At 59.7% G+C, this 23,298-nt stretch overlaps 1 protein-coding gene across 5 annotated transcripts in view; it reads right to left on the bottom strand.

Moving 5' to 3' along the window:
- The window catches only part of SDK2 (sidekick cell adhesion molecule 2), a 171,703-nt gene that overhangs the window by 66,491 nt on the left and 81,914 nt on the right, over positions 1–23,298 (bottom strand). For all 5 annotated transcript variants that reach the window (XM_044983584.1, XM_044983583.1, XM_044983580.1 and 2 more), the window contains exon 2: positions 20,620–20,779. In XM_044983584.1, the coding sequence (XP_044839519.1) occupies positions 20,620–20,779 (160 nt within the window). The remainder of the gene's footprint in view (positions 1–20,619; positions 20,780–23,298) is intronic.

Consider the following 23,298-nt stretch of genomic DNA (forward strand, 5'->3'; position numbering starts at 1 on the left):
CTCTGCCAGTGCCCTTCAGTCCCGACCCGCAGCCCCCAGCTATGCCAGCTCTGGGCTCCCCACCCCCAGCTCTGCCAGCGCATCTCAATCCCGACCTGCAGCCCCCGGCTATGCCAGTTTTGGGTCACACACCCAGCTCTGCAGACGCACCTCATTCCTACCCTGCAGCGCCCCGTGATATTCCACTCGGGCGCTGCACGCTCTTCACGCACGCATCTCTGCCAACGCCCCTCATCCCCAATGTGAAACCCACCCCTGAAACTCAGTCGGCTCTGCCGATGCCCCTGAATCCCAGCCCTGGCCACCACGCTGATCTGTGCTATAGGGAACAGGAGGCTGCCTGCTCGGGGCCACACTCATTGCTGAGACCTTGCAAACTCATGTCATTCACCACCACAGCCTGGATGACCCCTCCGTCTTTCCACAATGAGAGACAAGCCTGGAGGACCCCAGGGCTGCCGTGGGCTGTGAACGCCGGGCCATCTTCCTGTCCATGCTGCTTGTCTGCCCTGGCCGTGGGAGCTAGCAGGGGATTTGCAGAGACAAGATGAGCACTGTCCAAGTGTGTCTGAGAGCAGGATCCTTGCGTATTTCGATCCCCTGCCAGCTCACAGAACAGAGCAGACAGGCAGATCGGAGCTGGGGACAGGCGCACGCCGGCCTGGTGTGCATGACTGCAAGCAGGCCCAGTGTCCTGAGAGCCGCTCAGTGGAGACACAAGAGCTAATTGCCACGGTTTGCCAGGCCTCGTCTTAAAAACAGGGCACCGCTGTTCCGAGAGCAGTCATCATGTTAAAAGCGTGCAAGCCACCAGCGTGTGCGAGCCACCAGCGTGCTGAAATTCCACCGGGTCCCCGACCAGCCCCTAGGTGGCAGTGTAAGACCCCCATTGGGCCACTAACCCGTTTCCTAAGGGCTCGACTCTGGTTCTCCAGCGCAATGGACAGGCCAGGTGCCACCAGCGTCCTGCCAGCTTTCCCCCTGCCCCGCTTTCCACCGGCAGCCAAGCACGCCCGGAGTTCGAAGCCCCAGCTTGGCCGGCCTCATTAGCCCAAGCGGCCACGACTCCCTGACAGCCGCACTGTCACAGCTCTTCGGGCGCCTTGGGCCAGAGGGAGCACCGCCAGGCCCTGGCATTCCTGCAACACCTCCCTCTCCACTGCACACATTCACCACCCCCCGCCCCAGATGATCACAGTGCTCCCGGCTGAGCCAATCCCAGCACGCCTCCGCCGCCAAATGCAGCCACTTCTGGGGTGGAGGCTGTTAACCCACTGGCGCACACCGCGCTGCCCAGGAGCAAGCTGAGCCTGGCTGGCAGGCTATGAGCTCAGCTGGGTTGCGGTAGGACCAGGCTGGCTGAGCAATCGCCCCTGACCTGTTCCTGACCCCCGTCTCCCGACTCCTGCTCCAGCCATTAGGCCTGCCTGCTCGTGACGCCACTGTTCCCCCACCAAGTGGGGCTGTGGGTGAGGGTCATCTGGGGTTGCAACACCCTCCCAGCCCTGGATCTTCTGCTGCGCTGAGCATGGGCAGACGGCTCTCTAAGGGGGAGCTGCTGACCCCCCCCCGCCTCACGTTTTGTCGTGGCTCTGTGACTGGTTCGGAGAGACACGGTGAGCGAGAGGCAAGCAGGAGAGAAGCAGGAGAGCCCAAATCCCCCCCGCTGTCTGGGCCAGTGGCCAGCAGTCCCTTGGGCACGGTGAAACGGCCCCCATCCCCCGCTTCCCCCCACCAGGCTGTCATTGGCCTTTGCTGGAAACGTCAGACCGAGCTTCCCCGGGCAGGGAGCTGGCGGAACAGGGCCGGGGGGCAGGGCGAGCCCCCGGCAGGTGTTTGCAGCGTGACGGTGCCCAGCAGTCCCCCTGAGGGCCTGTGTGCCCCCCTGGGGTCCAGAGCCAGGCCTGGGTCTGAGCGTTGCCGGGGCCAGGAAAGGAGAGAAGACCAAAGGGGTCTCGTCCTGAGCTGGGTGGAGCCTCTCCTGCCTGACACCAGCCTCGGGGAGATCAGAACTGGGCCTGCGGGGTCCATGCCGGGGTGGGCACAGCACAGGGTGACCAGACAGCAAATGTGAAAAATCGGGACAGGGGCGAGGGGGTAACAGGAGCCTCTATAAGAAAAAGACCCCAAAATTGGGACTGTCCCTATAAAATCGGGACCTCTGGTCACCCGAGCTGGCAGTGGCGTTCAAAAGACAAAGAGGTGCCAGGAGAAAAGAGCCGGCTCAGCCCTGTGGCCCGTGCCTGACCCTACAGGGAGAGCACCCGGTGTCCTATGGGAGAGAGTCCTTGAGTGTCACACCCGATATCGACCAAGATCCTGACTGGCTTTAAATGAGATATTTCAATGCCGCCGAGCTGTCAGGAGCCGACGCGGACACCAGGAATAAACGGGCAGACTCTCCTTGCACTGTCCTCGGTAAAAAATCTCACCCGCACCCCCAACGCCGTGTAGAGACACAGACGTGCTCACACACACACGCAGACACGGACATGCACGCACACGTATGTGCACACGCCGGGGCCCAGAAACACACACGCCAAGGCCTAGCACCCCCAGCACAGACCCAAGCGTGGGGCTGGCGGGGGGAGGACGAAGGGAGCAGGGTGCTGCGGCTGGCCCAGCTGGAAGAAGTCTGCAGAGGACTCTATGCTCTGGTGGAAATTAAACAGGGGGCCCAGGAATTTGCAGCCACCGCAATGACATACCCTGCTGGGACGGCAGGGAGCTGGTCATGGAGCAAGACCGTGGTCCACCCACAGCCTTGTGCTGAGACAGCCACAGGCTTGAGCTGGGCACAGGGCCCGGGCTAGTCCCTGCCCCCTGCCTGGATGCTGTCCCCTGTCCTAGCCCCTCCCACAAAAAGCTCTGTCCTTCGCCCCCTTCGCATGGCAGTGACTTCAGTGCCAGCTCCTGCCCTAACCTCCACACACACCTATCCCCCGCTGGGAGCAGAACCCAGGAGTCCTGGGCCCCGTCCCCTGCCCTAACCGCCACACACCCCTATCCCCCGCTGGGAGCAGAACCCAGGAGTCCTGGGCCCCGTCCCCTGCCCTAACCTCCACACACCCCTATCCCCCGCTGGGAGCAGAACCCAGGAGTCCTGGGCCCTGTCCTCTGCCCTAACCTCCACACACACCTATCCCCCGCTGGGAGCAGAACCCAGGAGTCCTGGGCCCCGTCCCCTGCCCTAACCTCCACACACCCCTATCCCCCGCTGGGAGCAGAACCCAGGAGTCCTGGGTCCCGTCCCCTGCCCTAACCTCCACACACACCTATCCCCCGCTGGGAGCAGAACCCAGGAGTCCTGGGCCTCGTCCCCTGCCCTAACCTCCACACACACCTATCCCCCGCTGGGAGCAGAACCCAGGAGTCCTGGGCCCCGTCCCCTGCCCTAACCTCCACACACACCTATCCCCCGCTGGGAGCAGAACCCAGGAGTCCTGGGCCCCGTCCCCTGCCCTAACCTCCACACACCCCTATCCCCCGCTGGGAGCAGAACCCAGGAGTCCTGGGCCCCGTCCCCTGCCCTAACCTCCACACACACCTATCCCCCGCTGGGAGCAGAACCCAGGAGTCCTGGGCCCCGTCCCCTGCCCTAACCTCCACACACACCTATCCCCCGCTGGGAGCAGAACCCAGGAGTCCTGGGCCCCGTCCCCTGCCCTAACCTCCACACACACCTATCCTCCGCTGGGAGCAGAACCCAGGAGTCCTGGGCCTCGTCCCCTGCCCTAACCTCCACACACACCTATCCCCCGCTGGGAGCAGAACCCAGGAGCGGGATCGCGAACCCTCTGGGCACAGCGTACGGGAGAGACAGCAAGCGTGCGATACTGCACCCGCGTGCTGACTTGCAGAGAGCAAAGGGGCAGGAAAGCTCACGGGGACTCGGCAGCTGCATTCCCAGCTCCGACACTGTCTCACTGTGTGACCTGGGGCTGTGTCCACGCTCCGTGCCTCAGTTTCCCATCTGTAAAAGGGGGATGAGAATACGCCGGTTGCCTTAAGGGACTGTGCAGGGCTCAGAGCATGCAGAGTGCTATGTAAACAAACAGGAGGGGCTGAGTATCACCCGTGCGGCCTGAGTTGCCTTGCGTATATTTGCTGGCTCACCCAGAGGATCCGCTCACGTTTGGCGTGTGGGTAACCCTCGCTGGTTTGATCCCCAGCAGCGCCCACTACATGATACCTGGGCTTGCATCACGCCTGCTGCACATGCAGCCTGCTCGCGGATGTGCCGTGTGTGCATGCACAAGCGTGTGCAAGGCACACGTACGCATTCTGCTTGACGAGCGTACGACGTGTCTGTAAGTGCACAGACAGACGCAAAACTCGTACGCTGCTTCCCCCCAATGTGTTTGTACTGTGCGCTGGGGGGGTGTACCGGACCCCTTGTCCAATTCACTCGAAGCCCTTGATTAACGCAGCCCAGTGCAGGGTCCGCCAACCCCCAGGGACCCAGGGCTAGAGACTCATTTGAATTCAGTCTCCCCGCTCACCCCCCTGCTGGCCTCCTCTATCAAATGAGCAGCGTGTCAGTGTCTGGTGCTGGCAGGCTCCTTGCCTGGATTCTCCGGCTCCGTGGAGTGTGGCAAACGCCTTGGCGCCGTCTCCTTGGGCCTGCGAGGGAGGAGAGAATGAAGAGATCCTGACACCCCAATTAACGGGCCTCTTCTTCTCGCCACCAGAGGCAAAGGGGCCATTAAGGAGCTGGCCTGTTTTGCACCTGAATGGATGGAAATAGCCCAGAGAAAGGAAACAAATTACTCAGCACAGCCTGGCCTGCAGTTATTAACCAAATCACAGCCTGGCCTGCAGTTCTCTGCGGCTCGCCTTCCGCAAAGGCTTTAATTTTGTTGTCTTTCTGATCTCCCTTGGCATTCGAAGGGTCGTTACTGAGTGCAAGCGCGCGCCTGACCAAGGGCCGGGGCTGCCTTCACGGGGACGGGAATTAATTGGGGGCCACAATGCAGAGGTGGGCAGCTCTGAAATCATTAAGCAGGAAGTTTTGTTTATGGTATAAACCTTGAGGAGTGGCACTGAAACCAGCCTTCCCACGGCATGGCCTGTCCTCCGGCACAGCCTGGCTTGTTGCTGCTGTGCTGCTCACGAGCACTGGGCTGGGGCAGAGCGGTTTGTTATTGTAGGGTCACGCACAGGGCGGGGACACGCGCCGGTTTGTTATTTTAGGGTCACTCACAGGATGGAGACACGCGCCCGTTTGTTATTGTGGGGTCACTCACAGGGCGGGGACACGCGTCGGTTTGTTATTGTAGGGTCGCTCACCGGGCGGGGACACGCACGAGTTTGTTATTGTAGGGTCACTCACCGGGCGGGGACACGTGCTGGCTTGTTATTGTAGGGTCACGCACAGGGCGGGGACATGCGCCGGTTTGTTATTGTAGGGTCGCTCACCAGGCGGGGACACGCGTCGGTTTGTTATTGTAGGGTCGCTCACCGGGCGGGGACACGTGTCGGTTTGTTATTGTGGGGTCGCTCACAGGGCGGGGACACGCGTCGGTTTGTTATTGTAGGGTCGCTCACCGGGCGGGGACACGCACGGGTTTGTTATTGTAGGGTCACTCACGGGGCAATTACATGCACAGGTTTGTTATTGGAAGGTCGCCCCTAGTGCCAGGGGCAGCAAAGGCCAAGGGGCAGAGAAAAGGAACGGCCTCTGAGCTGCCCAGGAAATCCATCTCCCAAAGCCCTTCCCCTCCAAAAGGGGGATGACCAACACCCACTCCCCTGGGCGAACCTGCTGGCAAAACAGCCCCTTCCGCCCAGGGGCGGAGACACACGGGGATTTCTAGGCTCATCTGCTCCGTTGGTTTGGGTGGGAGTTGCCCTTTTGGGCTCCTTCCCCAGCCCTCTCCTCCCGTGAAGGTGAAAGGAGGAGAAACTGTGGCTAGCACTTCCCTCTGTGGCAACCAATCCGATGCAAAGACATGATCTGGGCTATCTTGGGGCGTGGCCGCCTGACCCAAGCCATCACCCCGAAGCTCATGTCGCTTTGTTATCGTAGGGTCGCTCCTGAGGGCTGGGCTGCAATAGGGGTGGCTCTAGACATTTCGCCGCCCCAAGCACGGCGGCATGCCGCGGGGGGTGCTCTGCCGGTCGCCGGTCCCGCGGGACCAGCGGACCCTCTGCAGGCATGCTGCCGAAGGCACTCTGTCTGCCGCCCTCCCGGCGACCGGCAGAGCGCCCCCCGTGGCATGCCGCCCCAAGCACGCGCTTGGCGTGCTGGAGCCTGGAGCCGCCCCTGGCGGCAAGTGCCAGTTTGTCATTGTACAATACGGCTGCTTACGAGCCCCGGGATATTAACACTCACTTTGTTATCGTAGGGTTGCCCAGGATCGTGCAGGCTGGTTTGTTATTGTAGGGATCTTTAATGGCTGATGCCACTGATTTATTCAGGGGGTGAAGGGACATCACAGCTGCAGCGTTTGCTCTAGCAAATTAAAAACCAGAACGTTGCAAGGTCCATGTGACACTTTAAACACAGGCCACAGAAAGCAGCAGCTCAACAGATTTGGGATCTCAGAGCCTTGGCACAGCCCCTTTGATTAACATACTGTAGAACGACTAATTAATTCTACAGGGGCACATGTACTGGAATCGTTATTGTGTGATAATGAAATGGCAAGAGAGCATTAAAACACACTTAGCAAGATTTACCAGCTCCCCACATGCAGGGAGCAGTGGCCAGCCGCAGCAGAGGGGCCTCACTCAATGTGTTTTTAACCATCCCCCCGGTATTTAATCAGGTCATGTTAACGGTGTTATTGAATCTCAATTAGCTCCTGATTGGAGAAGGCTGCAGTTTGACACATGCGGCCAGAGCCATCCTTGGCGGCGCCTGCCAAAGAGGCATTTTGCTGCGGTCAGGGGAATTCCAGTAACTCCGGCGGCCTTGTAAATCGCCAGCTCAATTGGTCCGGCTAGAACAATAAGCCGTTTAATAATTCATGCACATGCATTAATCTGCTGGCTTCCTACGGCGCGCAGGGGGCGGAGAGCCCCGCCACGTCGGGCCGGAGAGAGGCACAAATAACAAGACGGCGATTCATGTTTCAGTATCTAAACGGGACGTGGCCAAGGTCAGGGCAGGAGGCCGGGAACATGTCCTACTTTCCTCCGCCGCTGGGGTGAGTGCCTTCCCGGCCTGCTGCTCCAAACTCACGAATCGACACTGGCTCTTCCACAGACACCTCCCCTCCCCAGTATCCAATCAACACGCACAGCTTGGCTACCCTACAATAACACACGCAGCCCCGCCCTCCAGAGCAACCCTGCAACAACATACCAACCTCGGTAGGCCAGGGCTCATGAGAAAACCTAAAATCAATCAAGCGTCTCTTTCCAAATAGAACTGGGAAACATCCCCCTTCAATAAATCGATGGGGACGCTGCAGCCCACAGCTGCACAGACCCTCCCGCCAGCAATGGGGCTAGAACTCCGAACCCCCTGCTCCGGAGGCACCCCTCCCTGCCACGTGAGTTAAAGGAAAGTCTCCACTACCTCGGAGCAGCACAGGGCCTGGCACAGACTGTAGAGCGGTTCCGATTGCCCCCAGTACAGGGCACTGGCACACCCCAAACACGCTGCACTGAGCAGACCCTTAAAACGAAACGACACCCAGAAAGTGCAGGATCAGCAGCCTTCCACAGGGAGGGGAGCGCCAGCTGGAGCGGTGACTGCAAACCCGCTGCTTCTCCAATCCGCCCCAAATCCCTGGACTGGCAAAACCTGGCCAAGATGGAGCACGCGGTGCCGCCTGGCTCACGGGAAAGCTCCTGGCTGCCCACAGGAAGGGTGAAGCCTCGTGGACGGGGCACGTCCTGGGCTCCCCACCCTTCACATTCCCCTCCCCCGGCCCCTCTGTTTTACATGTAAAGTTCACTGAACTTTCAAGAACCTCACAGGGGTTGGGATGCATCTGACTTTTAACTGGCTGCATTTCCCTCATCTCTGTGGTCAATTCCAATGAGCCGGCCAAACCCTGAGCTCTTCGCTCCGCTCAGATCCCCACAGCTGGTGCCCATTTGCTTGTAACGCCTGAGGAAGGAGCCCAGAAACCAAACTGGGATTCCTCTCGCTGGTTTTAGCAGCTGATTCTTGCTCTCGCTTGCGTCAGCTTCGCACTGGTGCAAAACCACTGACTTGGGCGGAGCCGCTCCCGAGTGAAACCCATGGGAGTAGAGTGACCAGATGTCCCGATTTTATAGAGACCGTCCCGATTTGTAGGTCTTTTTCTTTTATAGGCTCCTATTACCCCCCAACTCCTGTCCCGATTTTTCACACTTGCTGTCTGGTCACCCTACATGGGAGCGAGAGCAGAACCGGGCCCGTTTTCTTCCCGGCTTCCTCCGAAAAAGGTATTACAAGAGCCAAAATGAGAATCCTGTGCCAGAAAGAGAACCCGCGGGCATCCAGCCCGAGCAAGGCGGCGGGGGAGCTGTGGCGTAGCAGAGGAAACCCAAACCAGAGCCTGGTGGGGAATTAGTCATGCAAAAATGTTTTTTTGGGGAGGGTGAGTGACGTGTCTGACAAAGCTAAGATGCAAGCCAAGGAGCTAATTAAATTTTCCTAGTCTCCACGCTTCTGGCAGAGGGCTTCTGGGCTCGTGGGAAGACATGGGAAATCCTCTGGGGGGGTGCCGGAGTCCTGCACCAGCTGTGGAGGGAGAAAGGATGGAAGCGGAATGAGAATGTATTTAATAGAGGGAAAGGGGCGTGTGTGTGAGAGTCCGTCCGTCTGTCTGTCTGTCTGTCTGTCCATATTCTAATATATGTGCGATGTAATTTCAGAAGGGAGCAGGACTCAATGCAAACCCTAATACACAATCTCATGTGATAAATTACCAGCCCTAACCAATCTGCATGTTCAATTTCTTGCACGAGAAATAAATATCCTCAATCCGCCAGAGAAGCTCTTTCCTTCGGAGGGTTTCATTAAAGACATCGCACGCCCTAATTTGCATGTTATGATTCCGTGTATGAAAAGAGCTCAGATTCTGGAGAACCCACAGGAGGGAGAAACCGCGGAAAAATGTCTTAGCCCCGAGCCATAGGAGTGTGTGTGCGTGGGGCTGGGGTCGAGAGAGCGCAGCACACGCTAGGCAAAATCTTTCCAACTTCTCGGCCTCAAACTCTCTGGAGACGCTGGGTTAAGCTGCCTTCTCCTTAAGGAAGGAGAAACCCTTCTCTGAGCAGTTTAGCTTTTCCCTGAGAGCCTCCCTTCCAGACAGGTAAATGGGAGGGTGGGAGCTGATCTGCAGAGACTGGTGCACAGAAGGCAGCTAACCAGCGCGGGGATCTCCAGTTTCCTCGCAGCGCCTGCAGGCCGGGCGACTGGAGCCCCAATGAGCTCGTGAGCCCAGCACGCTTCACGGGGGAAGCTCGCCAGCTCTGATGCAAACCCAGAGCCGCACGAGGACGAAGGGCCCCCTGACCCGCATCCTTCCCCCTCGCCCTTCTCGGCACCTCCACAAGTCGCTCCCCTTTGTGTGCCGGGCCCTGACTCACGGCGGGAAGAAAAGGGGGGTTGCTATGGAAACGCGATGCAAACCTGGGAGACGGGTTCTTTTCTTTAAAAAGAAAAAAAAGTGAACTTCTTAGTCTCCAATGCCATAACGCCTGAAAGGCAGCGCAGGCCCCCTCGCTGGGCTAATCAGCCTTCGTGCCCCCGCTCCTTCCTACTCCGCTGCTGGGGGTAGGACCCCAGCACTTCTCTGGGTGACCCCTGCTCTTTTCAGTCGGTTGGAGGGCTCGGTGTATGCAGGGGGGAAGGACGCCAGGGCAGTTCCACCCACGACGGGCTGCCCGTGACTGCACCCAGATCTGGTGTAAGGTGGGAAACGAAAGCAACGGAGCAGATGCCAGGCTGTGGGGCATGGCGCTTGCTTTGGGAATTAGCGACGCCTCATTTGGCAAGAGGAACCGGAGCCCCGGCTGTCCCCAATGCCAGGGCAAGGGCTCTACAGGAACCACCGTCTGCCAGCTCCTTGCATGGAGCCTCAGCAGACAGGCTGCCACTTCCTCAGATGCTCTTGGCGAGGGTGGAATCTGCCTTGCCGGGGGGTGGCACGGATGGGGTGCAGGCAGGGACGGATGTAGCCTCCAGATTCAAAGGGTGCACTGTTCTAAACTCCTCCGGGGTCGCGGCTCTCCCTCCCCAGGGGCCCAGGCCTGTTGGGTCGCTGTTCTCCCCTGCGGGATGGGGGGACTCTCCTCTGTGTGTGGCCGAGGGCTGCTCTTGTCAGGGGAGAGGGGAGATTGCTGGCACAGTTGACTGGGAGACAGAGGCAGGACAGCTACGTTCCTGGGCCAGCCCTGCCTCTGCCTCACTCTGCGAAGCTGGGTAAAGCCATTCCCCGCTCTGTGTTCCACAGAGAGCCTTGCGCCAAAGCTATTCTAGCCTGGAGGGTGAGTGCAAAGGATAACAAGAGGCCAACCCAAATCCAGCGCTCCCATCTCGCAGTCCGGGCCTTTCCCACTGGGCAGGCAAGCTGGCACCTTGGACACCCCAGTTTCACGGGGGCAGGCTGCCCGCTCTTTGGGGCAGGGACTGGCTTTCTGTCCTGTGTTTGTCCTGCACCTAGCGCAAGTGTCCTGGCTCGGTCTTGGGGCCACATGGTGACACACACAATAACCAGTGTCAAATCCTGCATCTCCGCTGACCCAGCTGGGCCTCCCGAGGCAAATGCCTGGATGGAGAGAGAGGATTGCGCGACCAAGCCAGGAGTCGGCCGGTGCTTCTCTTCTCCAGCCGCACCCCGGGCTGCTACCGGGCGACAATACCCCAAACTGCTTCCTTCCTGGGCAGGTGCCGGGACAGGAGGAGCAGGGTGCTTGGTAACCGGGCCGCCCTTGTGCTGCTTTAAACAACAACAACAAATCGAACTGGGCACTAGTTCATAGCCCCGGCAACGGAACCGATCAGAGAGTGAATAGCTGTAAATGGCCAGCGCTCACCCCGTCCTGTCGCTGTCTGCCGCTCCCAGGTGCTCCTCTGGCATCCGCTGTCAACACCTGAAACTCAGCGCTTCGGGGCAGAGACCCTGACTGGTGGTGTATCGGGCCCAGCATAACAGGTCCCTGGGCCCAGCTCCTCAATGGAATTTGGGTGCCTAATTCCCTTTGAAATCAAGGTGCCTAAATACCTTTGGGGCCTGGGACCTGCCCTCTTAGCGCTACTGCAATACAAATAACTAATCACGTTCCACCCAGCGGCACCAATTCGCTTAACGAGTGCGTTAAGCCCCACACCCTCCCACGAGAACCCCTTAACAAGAGGGGAAACTGAGGGTGCAGAGGAAGACCAGCGACTTGCAGAGCCAGAATTAGAACCCAGGAGTCCCCTGTACTGAGTATTATAACAGTAAAATCTACAATCCAATTACCTTCCTCCCAACGAACCTGAAGGGAAAACACTCTCCAGCCGCGGCAGAATTCATTGTTAATTGTGAAATAACTTCACTAAGGAGCACTGGTTCAGCAATTGCCCCGAGCAGAAACCCTGGCTAGTGAAGAGAAGCACTAAAGATGATAAACAATTTTGACCCGCGTAATTACTTTTTTCCACCCTGAAACCGGTATTTGCTGAAAAACCGTGAGTGATGTCCCTGTTCCGAGGGCCGCACAGCGCAGTAATTGTGCCATTAGGAGCGAGCTATTGGCAGGGCTGGCTAAGCTCGGCTCTGGAGAAAGGGGAAAGAAAGCCACAGCATTGGGTTTCAGGTCACATCCCGGCATCGCTGCTCAGCCCCAAAGCAGCCCAGTGGGATGACCGGCTGGCAGCCGTACGGTGCATGCTGCTTGACTTTAGTCGCACGTACCCGGAGCACATTGACTAGGCCAGGTAGAGCATAGTGCTACGCAGGCCGGCTCTGCCCAGGCGGGCTGCCTGATCAGTCCCCATGCTCAAAGTAACGCCCACACAGCTCCTCGATAGGCCCCTGGCAAGCCGAGGGGTGCAGCCACCATGGGGATGTCGGGAAGAGGTCGCCGGCCTGGCTTGGAGCTTGATTTTGTAACCTGTAACGATGTGGCGGTGGGTTGCCCCTCCGTTCGCCACTCCCACCTGATGCGTAGCAGAGACCCAGGCAGCTCCACATCCTTGGCCCCAGTGCTGAGAAGAGCTGCCCAAGCAAACCCCACTGCAATGAGCCAGCCATGCCGGGGCCCAGGGCGGCGAAGGAGAAAGCGGGTTTCCTCAGGGGTGCACCCGGGGGGCCTGCCTCGTTCCTTTTTCACCAGGGCAGCGCACGTGGACGGCGGGTGCGAGCTCTGCCAAGCCTAAACTGGCAGCAAAGAACGAAACGGCCGGAGCACCTGGGGAGCGAGACGCTCTGCAAGGCCAGCTGGGCCCGACGGCAGCTCCATGGTGCCGCTCCGCTCACCCGCTGGAGAGGTGCCCATGGCCACACCCCGGCGCAACCCAACCGAGGGTCAGAGAAAGGAGGGAGCCTTTGGCATAAAGGGATCTCCCAGCCCTGCTGTCGCCAAGGACTAGTCCATTTCTAAACTCGTTAACTGCTAATTACTACCGCCCCTCTGGCTGGCGCAGTGCCACCTACATCTCCATTAACCTTCCATTTATGCCCATCACAACTAGTTCCGGCACTTCCGCTTCCTCACCAGCAGCCCCCAACTTCCAGACAAGAGGCCCAGGCCTTCGTCTCGATGGCGTCCGTCTCCACGGAGACTCAGGCTGCACCGAACTGCCGAGGCCCGGCTGGAGAAGAGGGTTAGAGTCAAGCAGTGATTTGCTTCGTTAGCCGCAGAGCAGTGGGCTGGCTTGTTTGCCTTTCCCTGCAGCACGTGTTTGTTTTCTCTCACAAGCCTCTGGCTGGAAGCTGGATCGGGGAATCTGGAGCCTTCTCAAGGGCTGGGAAATCGTCACCTTTGCACCCATGAGACAACCGTGACCGTCACACTTATATGAAACCTTTCAGCCAATGAGCTCAAAGCACTTCAGCAATATGGGCCCTGCTCCTATTTTACAGATGGTGAAACTGAGGCCTAGAGCTATGAGGTGACTCTCCCATGGCCACCCAACGAGTCAGTGGCAGACCCGGAAATAGAACTCAGAAGTCCCGGCTCACAGTCCTTTAATTACTAAACTGCGCTTCTTCCTAGAGCCAGGAAGCAGACCCAGGCATTTTGACTCCCAGCGCCCCACTGCTCTAACCACTAGCCCCCACTGCCCAGCCCAGGGGTGGGAATAGAACCCAGACGTCCGGACTCCAGGTCTCCTATGCTAATCAGGAGGCCACGCTGCCTGTTGTAAACCCGACCCACCCACTCTCGGCACCGGGACACGACAGTGGTGGATGCTGCAGGATGCATTTGGGGCGGCCTCGTCTCTGTGACCTCAGCGCCCCCTTTGCAGTCTCTCCTCCCCAGGCCGTGCACACCACTCCCCACCCCCAACCTGTTCTTACTGGAGTTCCCACAGTCCAATGTAATGGTTGATATTTTGCATTATTCCCGCAGCAACGGGGAGCACGTTTGATTCCTGGCCTGAGTGCGCCCCAGTTCATCCGCCGGGCTTGATGAATCCTGTTTGCACTGACACCTCTGGCCTGGAAATGGAGGGGTTTCTGCTCCCTGTCCAGTCCAGCCTGTCCCCAGGAGCACAGACAGCCTTGATATCATGTGGAGCCAAATCCAGCCATGGGGTAAAGTAGGCATCAAATTCAGTGGCCTGGCACTTACATTAGGCCTGAAAGCTCCATGTGCTGAGATACGGGTGAGCAGCTCCCCTGGCTCAGGGCACCAGATGACCAGCTGACAGGGGTCAGGAAGGGTCCTCTCCCCGGGCACGCTGACTCACCAGCCCAAGGTGGTATTGGTGCAACTGCCCACGTGCATCACAGGCAGGGGCAGCGGCATGGTCCAGCAGAAAGGGCAGAGGAGACCTGGCTTCTGACTCCAGGCTCTGTTGCTGTTAACTGAGGAGAGGGACATCTGTGGGGTGCCGCAGAGGTACGCTAGTTATTAGAGCGACGATCGTTTTCACTTTGCATCCGGTGCTTGTTTTCCAATGTGTCCAGGTATCACGGGGTCCCCGGGTGATGCTCTGGAACTGCTCCCCACCAAGCCAGTCAGGACTCTGGGGAGCCTCCTCTCCCTTGGAGCAGACTGTCTGCAGGGCAAGAAGCTCACACGGCTTCACCTCCTGGGTCTCTCCTTGGAGCATTCAGCATCCTCTGCCCCTCCGTGCGCTTCCCACAGCGAGTCCGCCCCGGCGGGGTCCTGGGGAAGCCAGAGGGCCCTGCACCCCCACCTTGCAGTCAGACGTGACTCTCAGCCAGCCAGTAAAACAGAGGTTTATTTAGATGACAGGAACACAGTCCAAAACAGGTCTTGCCGGTACAGACAAGACGACCCCCCTTTAGTTAGGTCCATCTGGGGCCTCAGGGAGGCCACCGCCCCGGAGGGAGGCCCGAGCCTCCTCGGGGCTCCCCTCCATTTCCCAGCCAGCTTCCAAAAAACCCCAACCCCCCAGCCCCTCCTCTCTGGGCTTTGTCTCTTTCCCAGGCCAGGAGGTCACCTGATCTCTCTGTCTCCCACACCTTTAGCATCCCCTTGCAGGGGGGCAGGGCCTGGCCATTAGTTCCCAGGCGACAGAGGGTCAGCCAGGAACTGAGCCCCCCCCACAGTATTCAGAGGGAACATTAAAACCAGTCCCACTTCGGCACACCAGGTCACCAAAGGGCAAGACCGTTGGCTTGACATCCTCAGCCTGGCCCTGCTCTCCTGACACCTAAACCTGGGAATCCCGGTCACAGCCTTGTAAAATCCAGAGAACGTCCCCATCACTCCAAGGACTCTCGGTCTGATGCAGCCAGGGAGAGAAAGACGGGTCCGGAACTGAATGGGTTAATCCCCACTGACCGTCTTGGGAGTTGGACCTGGCAGCCAGAGCGTCCTCAGAGAAGTGGCTTCGTCAGGTGTCCTGCCTTTCCACGCCGGACAAGTGACTGGTTGCCGTTTGGCAAAGTGGAAAGGTTTCCTTCCTCCAGCAGCTCAGAGGCACTCTCTCTCCAGTGCCTAGCTGGTGCAAGCAGGCTGAGTAACTTGTCCCTTGGACAAGACCCTGGAGAAGGTCTAATCTTTACTGTTTGTCCCGCACACACCATCCTTTCCCTCCATCCCTCCCACCCTGGCAACACATCTCTTCCCCCTCCCCCCCCCCCCTCCAGCCACAGGCTGGGCAGAATCCCATTTCATTTTGTATCATTTTGACAGATAACAGTGATGTTTATTTTTAAGCAGGTTTTTTTTTTATTTTTATCAATGTAAATATTCACACTTGTGGGAAATTATGGGGGAGCCAGGCAATTATTTCATGACAGTAGACTTGACATTCAGAAAGTGAAAGGTCTCTAACAGTGGTTTTCAATCTGGGGTCCATGGACCCCTGGGGGTCCACGGACTATGTCTAAAGGGGCCGAGAAAGGTCGTTACTGTAGAACGGTGGTTTTCAGCCTGCGTCCGCAGACTATGTCTAACATTCCCAAAGGGGTCTGCACCTCCATTTGAAATTTTTTAGGGGTCCGCAAATGAAAAAAGGTTGAAAACCGCTGCTCTATAACCCTTAAAACACAACCTGTCATCGTCCCATGTCAGAACACACAAAGGAAGCAGCCTTAAATCCAACGCAAACGAGTTCCCAAGCAGCATTTTCCTTACTTTGCCTAGCTGTAAATTTCACTTCTCCTTGAGGAACCTATTGGTTCCTGGTGAAACTGACGTTTCCTGACATCCCTCTCACCCTTCCAAGCCTCCCTAGCCATGTGACCCTTTTCCACGGGGAAAGGCCTCGATTCCCCCTCCCCAGGCCACTAACAACAACAGGACTACGCCAGCTGGTCCTCAGCGGAGGCAGCCCGTACTGAAATGCACCGCAGCACCTACGCTGGCCAGCGGGGTGGCGCTGCGGGCGAGGGAGCGGCGAGTGGCTCCGTGGCCTGGTTTTGCACAATGCGGCGGTTGCGGGACTTTCCAAGTGGACGGGAAAAGCCCCCTTGACATGCTGCCCTGCTCCATAACACGTTAACCAGGAGCCTGTTTCCTGTCTTCTCCTTTAAGAGCCGCAATGGCTGGCTCCTCTCCGGGCTGATCCGTGTGCACGCCACAATCCCAGCCCCAGCACCTGTCACATGAATAAATAAACCCACCTTGGAAACGCCGCCGCAGCAGCTGCCAGCTAAGCTGTCATGTCGGCATCCACCTCAGTGCTTCTCTCGCTGCCCTGCTTAATTGGCTCCCCATATTGCTCACCACACCGATCCCCAGCCCCCTCAGTGACCCAGAGATCCACCCCGCCCCCAGCACCACCGGCTTTTCTGCCGCCTCCCGGATGTTTCAGCATCGAAGGGGAGTTTACAGAAACTCACAGGTGGCAGAGCAGCAAACCCAGCCCGATTCTAGCTCCCACCTGGCCCCGACTCCGTCTGGGGGTCCGCACCCCGGTCGGGACGCTCATCTGGCTCCCCCACTCCCACAGTGCCCTCAAGTCCCCACCTCCCCCGACCTGTCAGTCCCCTGAGTCGGCTGCGCTAAGCGTCCTGGTGGCTTTGCCCCAGCTGCCCGCTGCAGGGGCTGCTGAAAGCTGGGGGAGAGGGGGTCTCCTGGGGCCTGCGGGTTGTCGGAAGCCTGAATGGGAGCATTTGCACCCACAGATCTCGAGCTCCCTCGAACTGGCAGCTGTGTCCCCGTGACCGCTTGCAGTGTAGGAACCCTGGGCTCTCCCGCCCTGGACAGACCCCCTGCCACACACTCCACGGGGCTAATGCAGGCATCACGGGGGTGCCTCCCTCCCAAGAGCCGGGGGGTGGGGGGGTCTGTGCTCACAGCAGGTGGCAGGGAAGGCTGAGGCGTGTGACGGGCTGCGTGTGAAACACCCATGCATCGTGCTGGTTCTTCCCCACCCACCTGGCCCCGACTCCACTGGGCAGCACCCGCTTCGCTCCAGCCCTCTGACTCGCAATTTGTTCTACGCTTGTTTGCTTAAGTGAGTGACACCCCTCCCCAGCCCTGCCCCAGCGAGTCACTGCAAGCCAAGTCTGGAGGGTCTTACGCTCGCTGCGGGAGTCTGGCTAAGGCACTGGGCCAGTATTTGGGAGCCCTTGGTTCAACAGCCAGCTGCCTCTGTGACCACAGGCAAGACCCTTTGCAGCTCTGTGCCTCAGTTTCCCTATCTATAACACGGGGGAAATGACACTTGCCCCGCTCCAGGGGAATGAATGTGCAGTGCCCAGATGCGATGGTGATGGGAACCACGGAGCCATTGTTCGCTCAGGCAAAGGCCCCGAGAGGTTAGCTGGAGCACAGAGCCCAGGGACGGGCCCTGTGTGCAGTGCGACGGGGTGTGACTCTGGCCTGCCCAGAGCTCGCTGCCTGTCTGCGCACAGCAGGGAGGGGTAATTCGATTCTCAGCTCAGCATTTTTCCTTGCAACCCCAGAATCTCAGCTGGAAAAATAAACCTCAAAGCAAAAGCCCAGCCCAGCCCAGCCACCCGGCGCAGCGAGGGGAGAGCCCGGCATTCCTGGGCCCTCTGCACCCACCCCCTCGGCTAACACAAAACAAAGTTACTTCCCTTCATAGCAGGCCCAGCAGCCAACAGGGGTCCCCCAATCACCGTCAGGGAGGGGATTTCACACCGGGCCCATTGTCTGCCTTCCCAGGGTCCTGGACCACTTAGGAGTTGCTACGGCAACGAGAAGCCTTTGGATTTGATTACTTGAAATGGGGAATGGCTGGTCTCGGGCTGAATTATTGATTAAAATAGAGAGGATGACACACGCGGAGGAGAGGGGGAGAGGTGCCCGGCCTGATTTAAAGGTGAGCCTCAAGGGCTGTGACTCCGGGGCAGTGGCTTTTCTTTCTGATTCCTCCCACCCGCCACGCGAACCGGGAGCTGGGAATAAAGCTGAGGATGGGCCCTGGGGACGGCAGGTGGGGCTGTCGCCGCCGGGCTGGAGGGGGTGGCATTGCCAATCACGGCGAAAGCTACTGATAATGGTCAAAGCGCGGGACAGCTAACGAACAGCATGAAGATGGCGAGCGCCGGCTAAGTACACAGCGCTGGAATATTAGCATGCGGCACTTTTCACCTTCAAAGCGCTCGGCCTGGCGTTAATGGATTATCAGAGCGGGGTGCACGGTGCACACAGATCTCACCGGCCCAAAGCAGTCCCCCGCCTCCACCTCCGTTTGCTGCAAGTGCAGCCACCCGGGCAGGGACTGACTTTGTGTTACACACGTGTTCGGTGCCTGGGGAAGCCACTACGCAGATGCCCTGGCCCGTGTGCTCTCCTGACACCGGCCCCAGTCCCTTTTCTCCCAGGCCTCAGCTCTGAATCTTCCAAATCAAACAGTTTTACGTAAATTCAACGGGTCAATCAGATCCTATCCCCCCAACTGGAGGTCTTCTGCAGGAGCCGGCTCCTGGCTGGAATTACCCCACACTGGCGGTCAAAGGCCTCGCTGCTCCCTTCTCCTCCCTAGCCTGCTCCCTGCAGAATCACTCTTTGCAGTCATCTGCCTGAGCTGGCCAGAAACCCAGTCCCAGCGGCTCGTGCAGGATCTACCTACTCTCCGCAGCTCTTCTTTTACGAGGACCAGGTGATCTTCAGGTTATCACCGGATCCTTGGCGTCCCAGCCTCAGTGGGCGGCAGCTGATCAGTCCCTGGTGGGGTCAGCCTGGGACAGCCTAGCACAGTGCGGGCCCCATCCCTACCCACGGCTTCCAGGTGCTACTGCACTAGAATATTTCAATGTCCAACGGGTTCCCCATGCGCCACCCCCCGCCCCACACTCGCTCCCTGGGAACGTCTCGGCCGGGGGCGGTGCTGGTCCGGGGCAAAGGGAGTCCACAGCCAGAGTGTTCCTGGGAAGTGGGTTTTAAAGCCTCCTGGGAAAGCAGGGACCTCAGCAGCCCCGGCAGGCTCTGGTTCCTGTCCCTTCCCCCTTGACAAACCTGCAGCCTCTCCAAACCATGCCCTGGCTGTGCGGCATGCCAGCTGCGTCGCCTTGGCCTCCGCCCGCATGCCGCTCTGCCCGAGCACTTCCTCCGGTCACCGGCCTGCGCTTCCCCGGCCCAGCGTGTTCTCCAGACACGGCAAGGCAGCCCTTGGCATGCTCAGCATTGTGCACCGACATGGGGGCACCACACGCACGGCTCCTTCCCTTCCACCCAGATGGGCCAGAACCAGGGGCTGGGCCCGAGGAACCTCGGGGGGAGGCGGTGGTGTTGGTGTCACTAGGCATAAATCTGGCAACAGTGGTGCACATCATTGGCCTAAAATGTGGCCCATACCTAAGGGTGACCAGACAGCAAGTGTGAAAAATCTGGACAGTGGGTGGAGGGTAATAGGAGCCTATATAAGAAAAAGCCCCACATATCGGGACTGTGCCTATCAAATCAGGACATCTGGTCACCCTACCGATACCAGCTGCTCTCATCTCCTGCAGCGGGGCAGCCAGCTGAGACTACAAGTCCCAGCATGCAACACTCCCCCTTAATCCCCTGTGCTGGGCCAAGATGGAGCCCTGAATGCTGGGACCCGTAGTCTCCCCAGGCCGCACGCCGCGTTCAAGGGGATGGCAGCCACAGATCATACTGGACGGGGTGTGGCCACCTCGTCCCTGGCAATCCTGAGTCCCTGCCCAGTAGGGTGACCAGATGTCCCAACTTTTGGGTCTTTTTCTGATATAGGCTCCTATTACCCCCTCCGCCCCCCCCCCCCCCCGTGCCAATTTTTCACACTTGCTGCCTGGCCACCCTACTGCCCAGCCGCCTCCCCCAACGCCCCTGCCACAGTGTTCGCGGGGCAGCGCGCAGGGCAGCAGGTGGGCAGACTGCCCCCAACGGGCACACGCCTGAGACTAGACCGTCGTGTCTGGGAGAAGGGGGTGAAGCCGGGAATTAACTGGCAATTTCCACAGGTCTCTTGGACACCCCTGGCCAGTGCAGGGCAGTTGCCCGCACCCCAGGAAAAGCACCGCCAGCACCTGCCCCCCTCTCTGCCCAGCTGGGCCTTAGCAAGGGACAGGAGCTCGGAGAGCGAAGGGGGACAGACGGCTCCTGCCACTCTGCCCTTTTTTCTCAGCACTGGCCCCTTAGCGGCTCTCCGGTGCCTTGGATGTGGGGGCCGGTGCATCCCGGCACCTCCCGATGGCCCTGCCTGCTCCACGATCGCTGAGCAGGCAGCGGGGGCGTAGGGGCAGCGACACTGTTAGCAATTTCCTGCCCTCGGGTGGATGGTGCCCAGGGAGGCCGGGAGAGGGCAACATCATTTCATCTTGGCTCCGAGCGTGTCCCTGCGTCCCACCTCCACAGCAAGCCTCCCCAGATGCGCGCCCAGACCCCGGGGAACTCGTCCGCTCTACAGGACGCTTGCGTGTCCTCCCCCGGGATCCCCCAGCACCTGGGACGCCCCGGCCAGCTCCCCTCGTCCCACCCCACAACAGCCTGAGCAGAAGAAACAGTCGAGAGGCGCAAAGCTCCCCAGCCCCTTTGCTGCGGCTGCTCTGGATGTGAAGGGTCCCGGCAGTTCCCGACTGGGGCAGGCCAAGGCGGGCGCGGGAGCTCGCTCACCTGTATTCCAGAGAGAACTTGGTCAGCTCCTTGTTGTTGTGAAGCCACTTGAACTCCAGTGGCCAGCTGCCCTCGGCCATGCAGGTCAGGACCAAGCGGTTCCCTTCCAGGTGGACCTGGCTCCGGACCGGCTCCGTTTTGAAATACGGCGAAACGTCATCTAGAAAGAGAGGCAGAAGGGGCAAAATGAAACCCACTGGATCCCGAGAGCACCCCATGTGGCCCCCGTCCGCTCCCGCGGGGCCTACGCCCCCCCCCGGCACCCACAGCATTGCGGCCGCCACACGCCAGGCTGAATGGCAACTGGCAGGAGCGGGACTCCCTCAGCCCCCCCAAGAGTCACCCACCTCCCAAGACCAGCCTCAGCCCCGTCAGGTGGGCACATGCCAGCCCAGATGCCTCCCCGAGCTGCTGGCCCATGCCTCCGTTGACTCTAGCAGAGCCACCCTGCAGGGAGGTGGGGGCGGCACCGCTGGGCATTGGGACTGAGGCCTCCTCTTTGCTCGTTCAGCCGGACGGTCAGAGCCCTGCTGTCCTGGGCGCGGCCCGGGAGGACACAGGGATCACACGGGGGCGACTGCGGCCCTGGGAGGTGAAGAGCCTTGCCCGGGCCACACCGGGACTCAGCGGCAGAGAGGAAGTTGATCTCGCCAACCTGACCCCTCCGCCTCAGCAGGGTAGCGGCCCTGGCCCACGGCTGGGTGGGGGCTGGAGGAGGTGTGGAAAGGGGCCTGGGAGTAGGGGGATGGAGAAGGAGGAAAACAGAAGCGAGAGAGGAGAGGAGCGAGTGGGGGGACTTTGAAGGGTTTGTTCTTTCCAACCACCTGGTGCTTAAAAGAGCCCTGCCAAGGCCGAGATGAGACCTGGGGACGCCTTTGCCCCGGGGAAGATTTGTTCTGTGCTGACAGTGCCACAGCCGGGGAGATAATGATGCTTTGGTGCCAGGGGATCTCAAAGCCCTTTGCAAACCTCCTCCCCACCCCGCCAGGCAGGGCAGGAACTGTACCCCTGCTTCCCAGCACAGGGGGACCCGCTAGGACATCACCCACAGTCATACAACGGGGGAGATGGAGCCCAGGCGTCCCAGGCTCCCAGAGCCGGGCTCAGGCTGTTAAACGAAGCAAAGTGGGGGGGACACGGCAATAGACAGTGTCCCGTGAACATCTCGCTGGCCACTAGCCATCGCCCAGACACCACTGCCCCTCGCACTCGGCACCTCGCCTTCCACTGGCCATCGCCCAGACACCACTTCCCCTCGCATTCGGCACCTCGCCTTCCACTGGCCACCAATCAGACACCACTTCCCCTCGCATTCGGCACCTCGCCTTCCACTGGCCACCCACCAGACACCACTTCCCCTCGCATTCGGCACCTCGCCTTCCACTGGCCACCCACCAGACACCACTTCCCCTCGCATTCGGCACCTCGCCTTCCACTGGCCACCCACCAGACACCACTTCCCCTCGCATTCAGCACCTCGCCTTCCACTGGCCACCCACCAGACACCACTTCCCCTCGCATTCGGCACCTCGCCTTCCACTGGCCACCCACCAGACACCACTTCCCCTCGCATTCGGCACCTCGCCTTCCACTAGCCATCGCCCAGACACCACTTCCCCTCGCATTCGGCACCTCGCCTTCCACTGGCCATCGCCCAGACACCACTTCCCCTCGCATTCGGCATCTCGCCTTCCACTGGCCACCAACCAAACACCACTTCCCCTCGCATTCGGCACCTCGCCTTCCACTGGCCACCAACCAGACACCACTTCCCCTCACATTCGGCACCTCTCCTTCCACTAGCCACCAACCAGACACCACTTCCCCTCGCATTCGGCACCTCGCCTTCCACTAGCCACCAACCAGACACCACTTCCCCTCGCATTCGGCACCTCGCCTTCCACTAGCCACCAACCAGACACCACTTCCCCTCGCATTCGGCACCTCGCCTTCCACTGGCCACCCACCAGACAACACTTCCCCTCGCATTCGGCACCTCGCCTTCCACTGGCCACCAACCAGACACCACTTCCCCTCGCATTCGGCACCTCGCCTTCCACTGGCCACCGCCCTGACACCACTTCCCCTCGCATTCGGCACCTCGCCTCCCACTGGCCACCAATCAGACACCACTTCCCCTCACATTCGGCACCTCGCCTTCCACTGGCCACCAATCAGACACCACTTCCCCTCGCATTCGGCACCTCGCCTTCCACTAGCCATCGCCCAGACACCACTTCCCCTCGCATCCGGCACCTCGCCTTTCACTAGCCATCGCCCAGACACCAATTCCCCTCGCATTCGGCACCTCGCCTTCCACTGGCCACCAACCAGACACCACTTCCCCTCGCATTCGGCACCTCGCCTCCCACTGGCCACCAACCAGACACCACTTCCCCTCGCATTCGGCACCTCGCCTTCCACTGGCCACCAACCAGACACCACTACCCCACCCTCTAGCTGTCTGCCGGACACCACCACCCCTCGCATTCGGCACATCCTCTTCCATTGGCCTTCACCCATGTGACCCTGGCAGACCAGGCACCAGCTCATGCCAAAATCCTCACGTCTCGACTGGACACTGACAGATCTGGAGCTGGAATCTGCCGGGCCCGCTGGCGGGTTAATATTGATCAAACCGGTATTAGAATGCGAAGGAAGCGTTCGGTGTTCGGACAC

The sequence above is a fragment of the Mauremys mutica genome, chromosome 12 (genome assembly GCF_020497125.1).
Source record: "Mauremys mutica isolate MM-2020 ecotype Southern chromosome 12, ASM2049712v1, whole genome shotgun sequence".
NCBI lineage: Eukaryota > Metazoa > Chordata > Testudines > Geoemydidae > Mauremys > Mauremys mutica.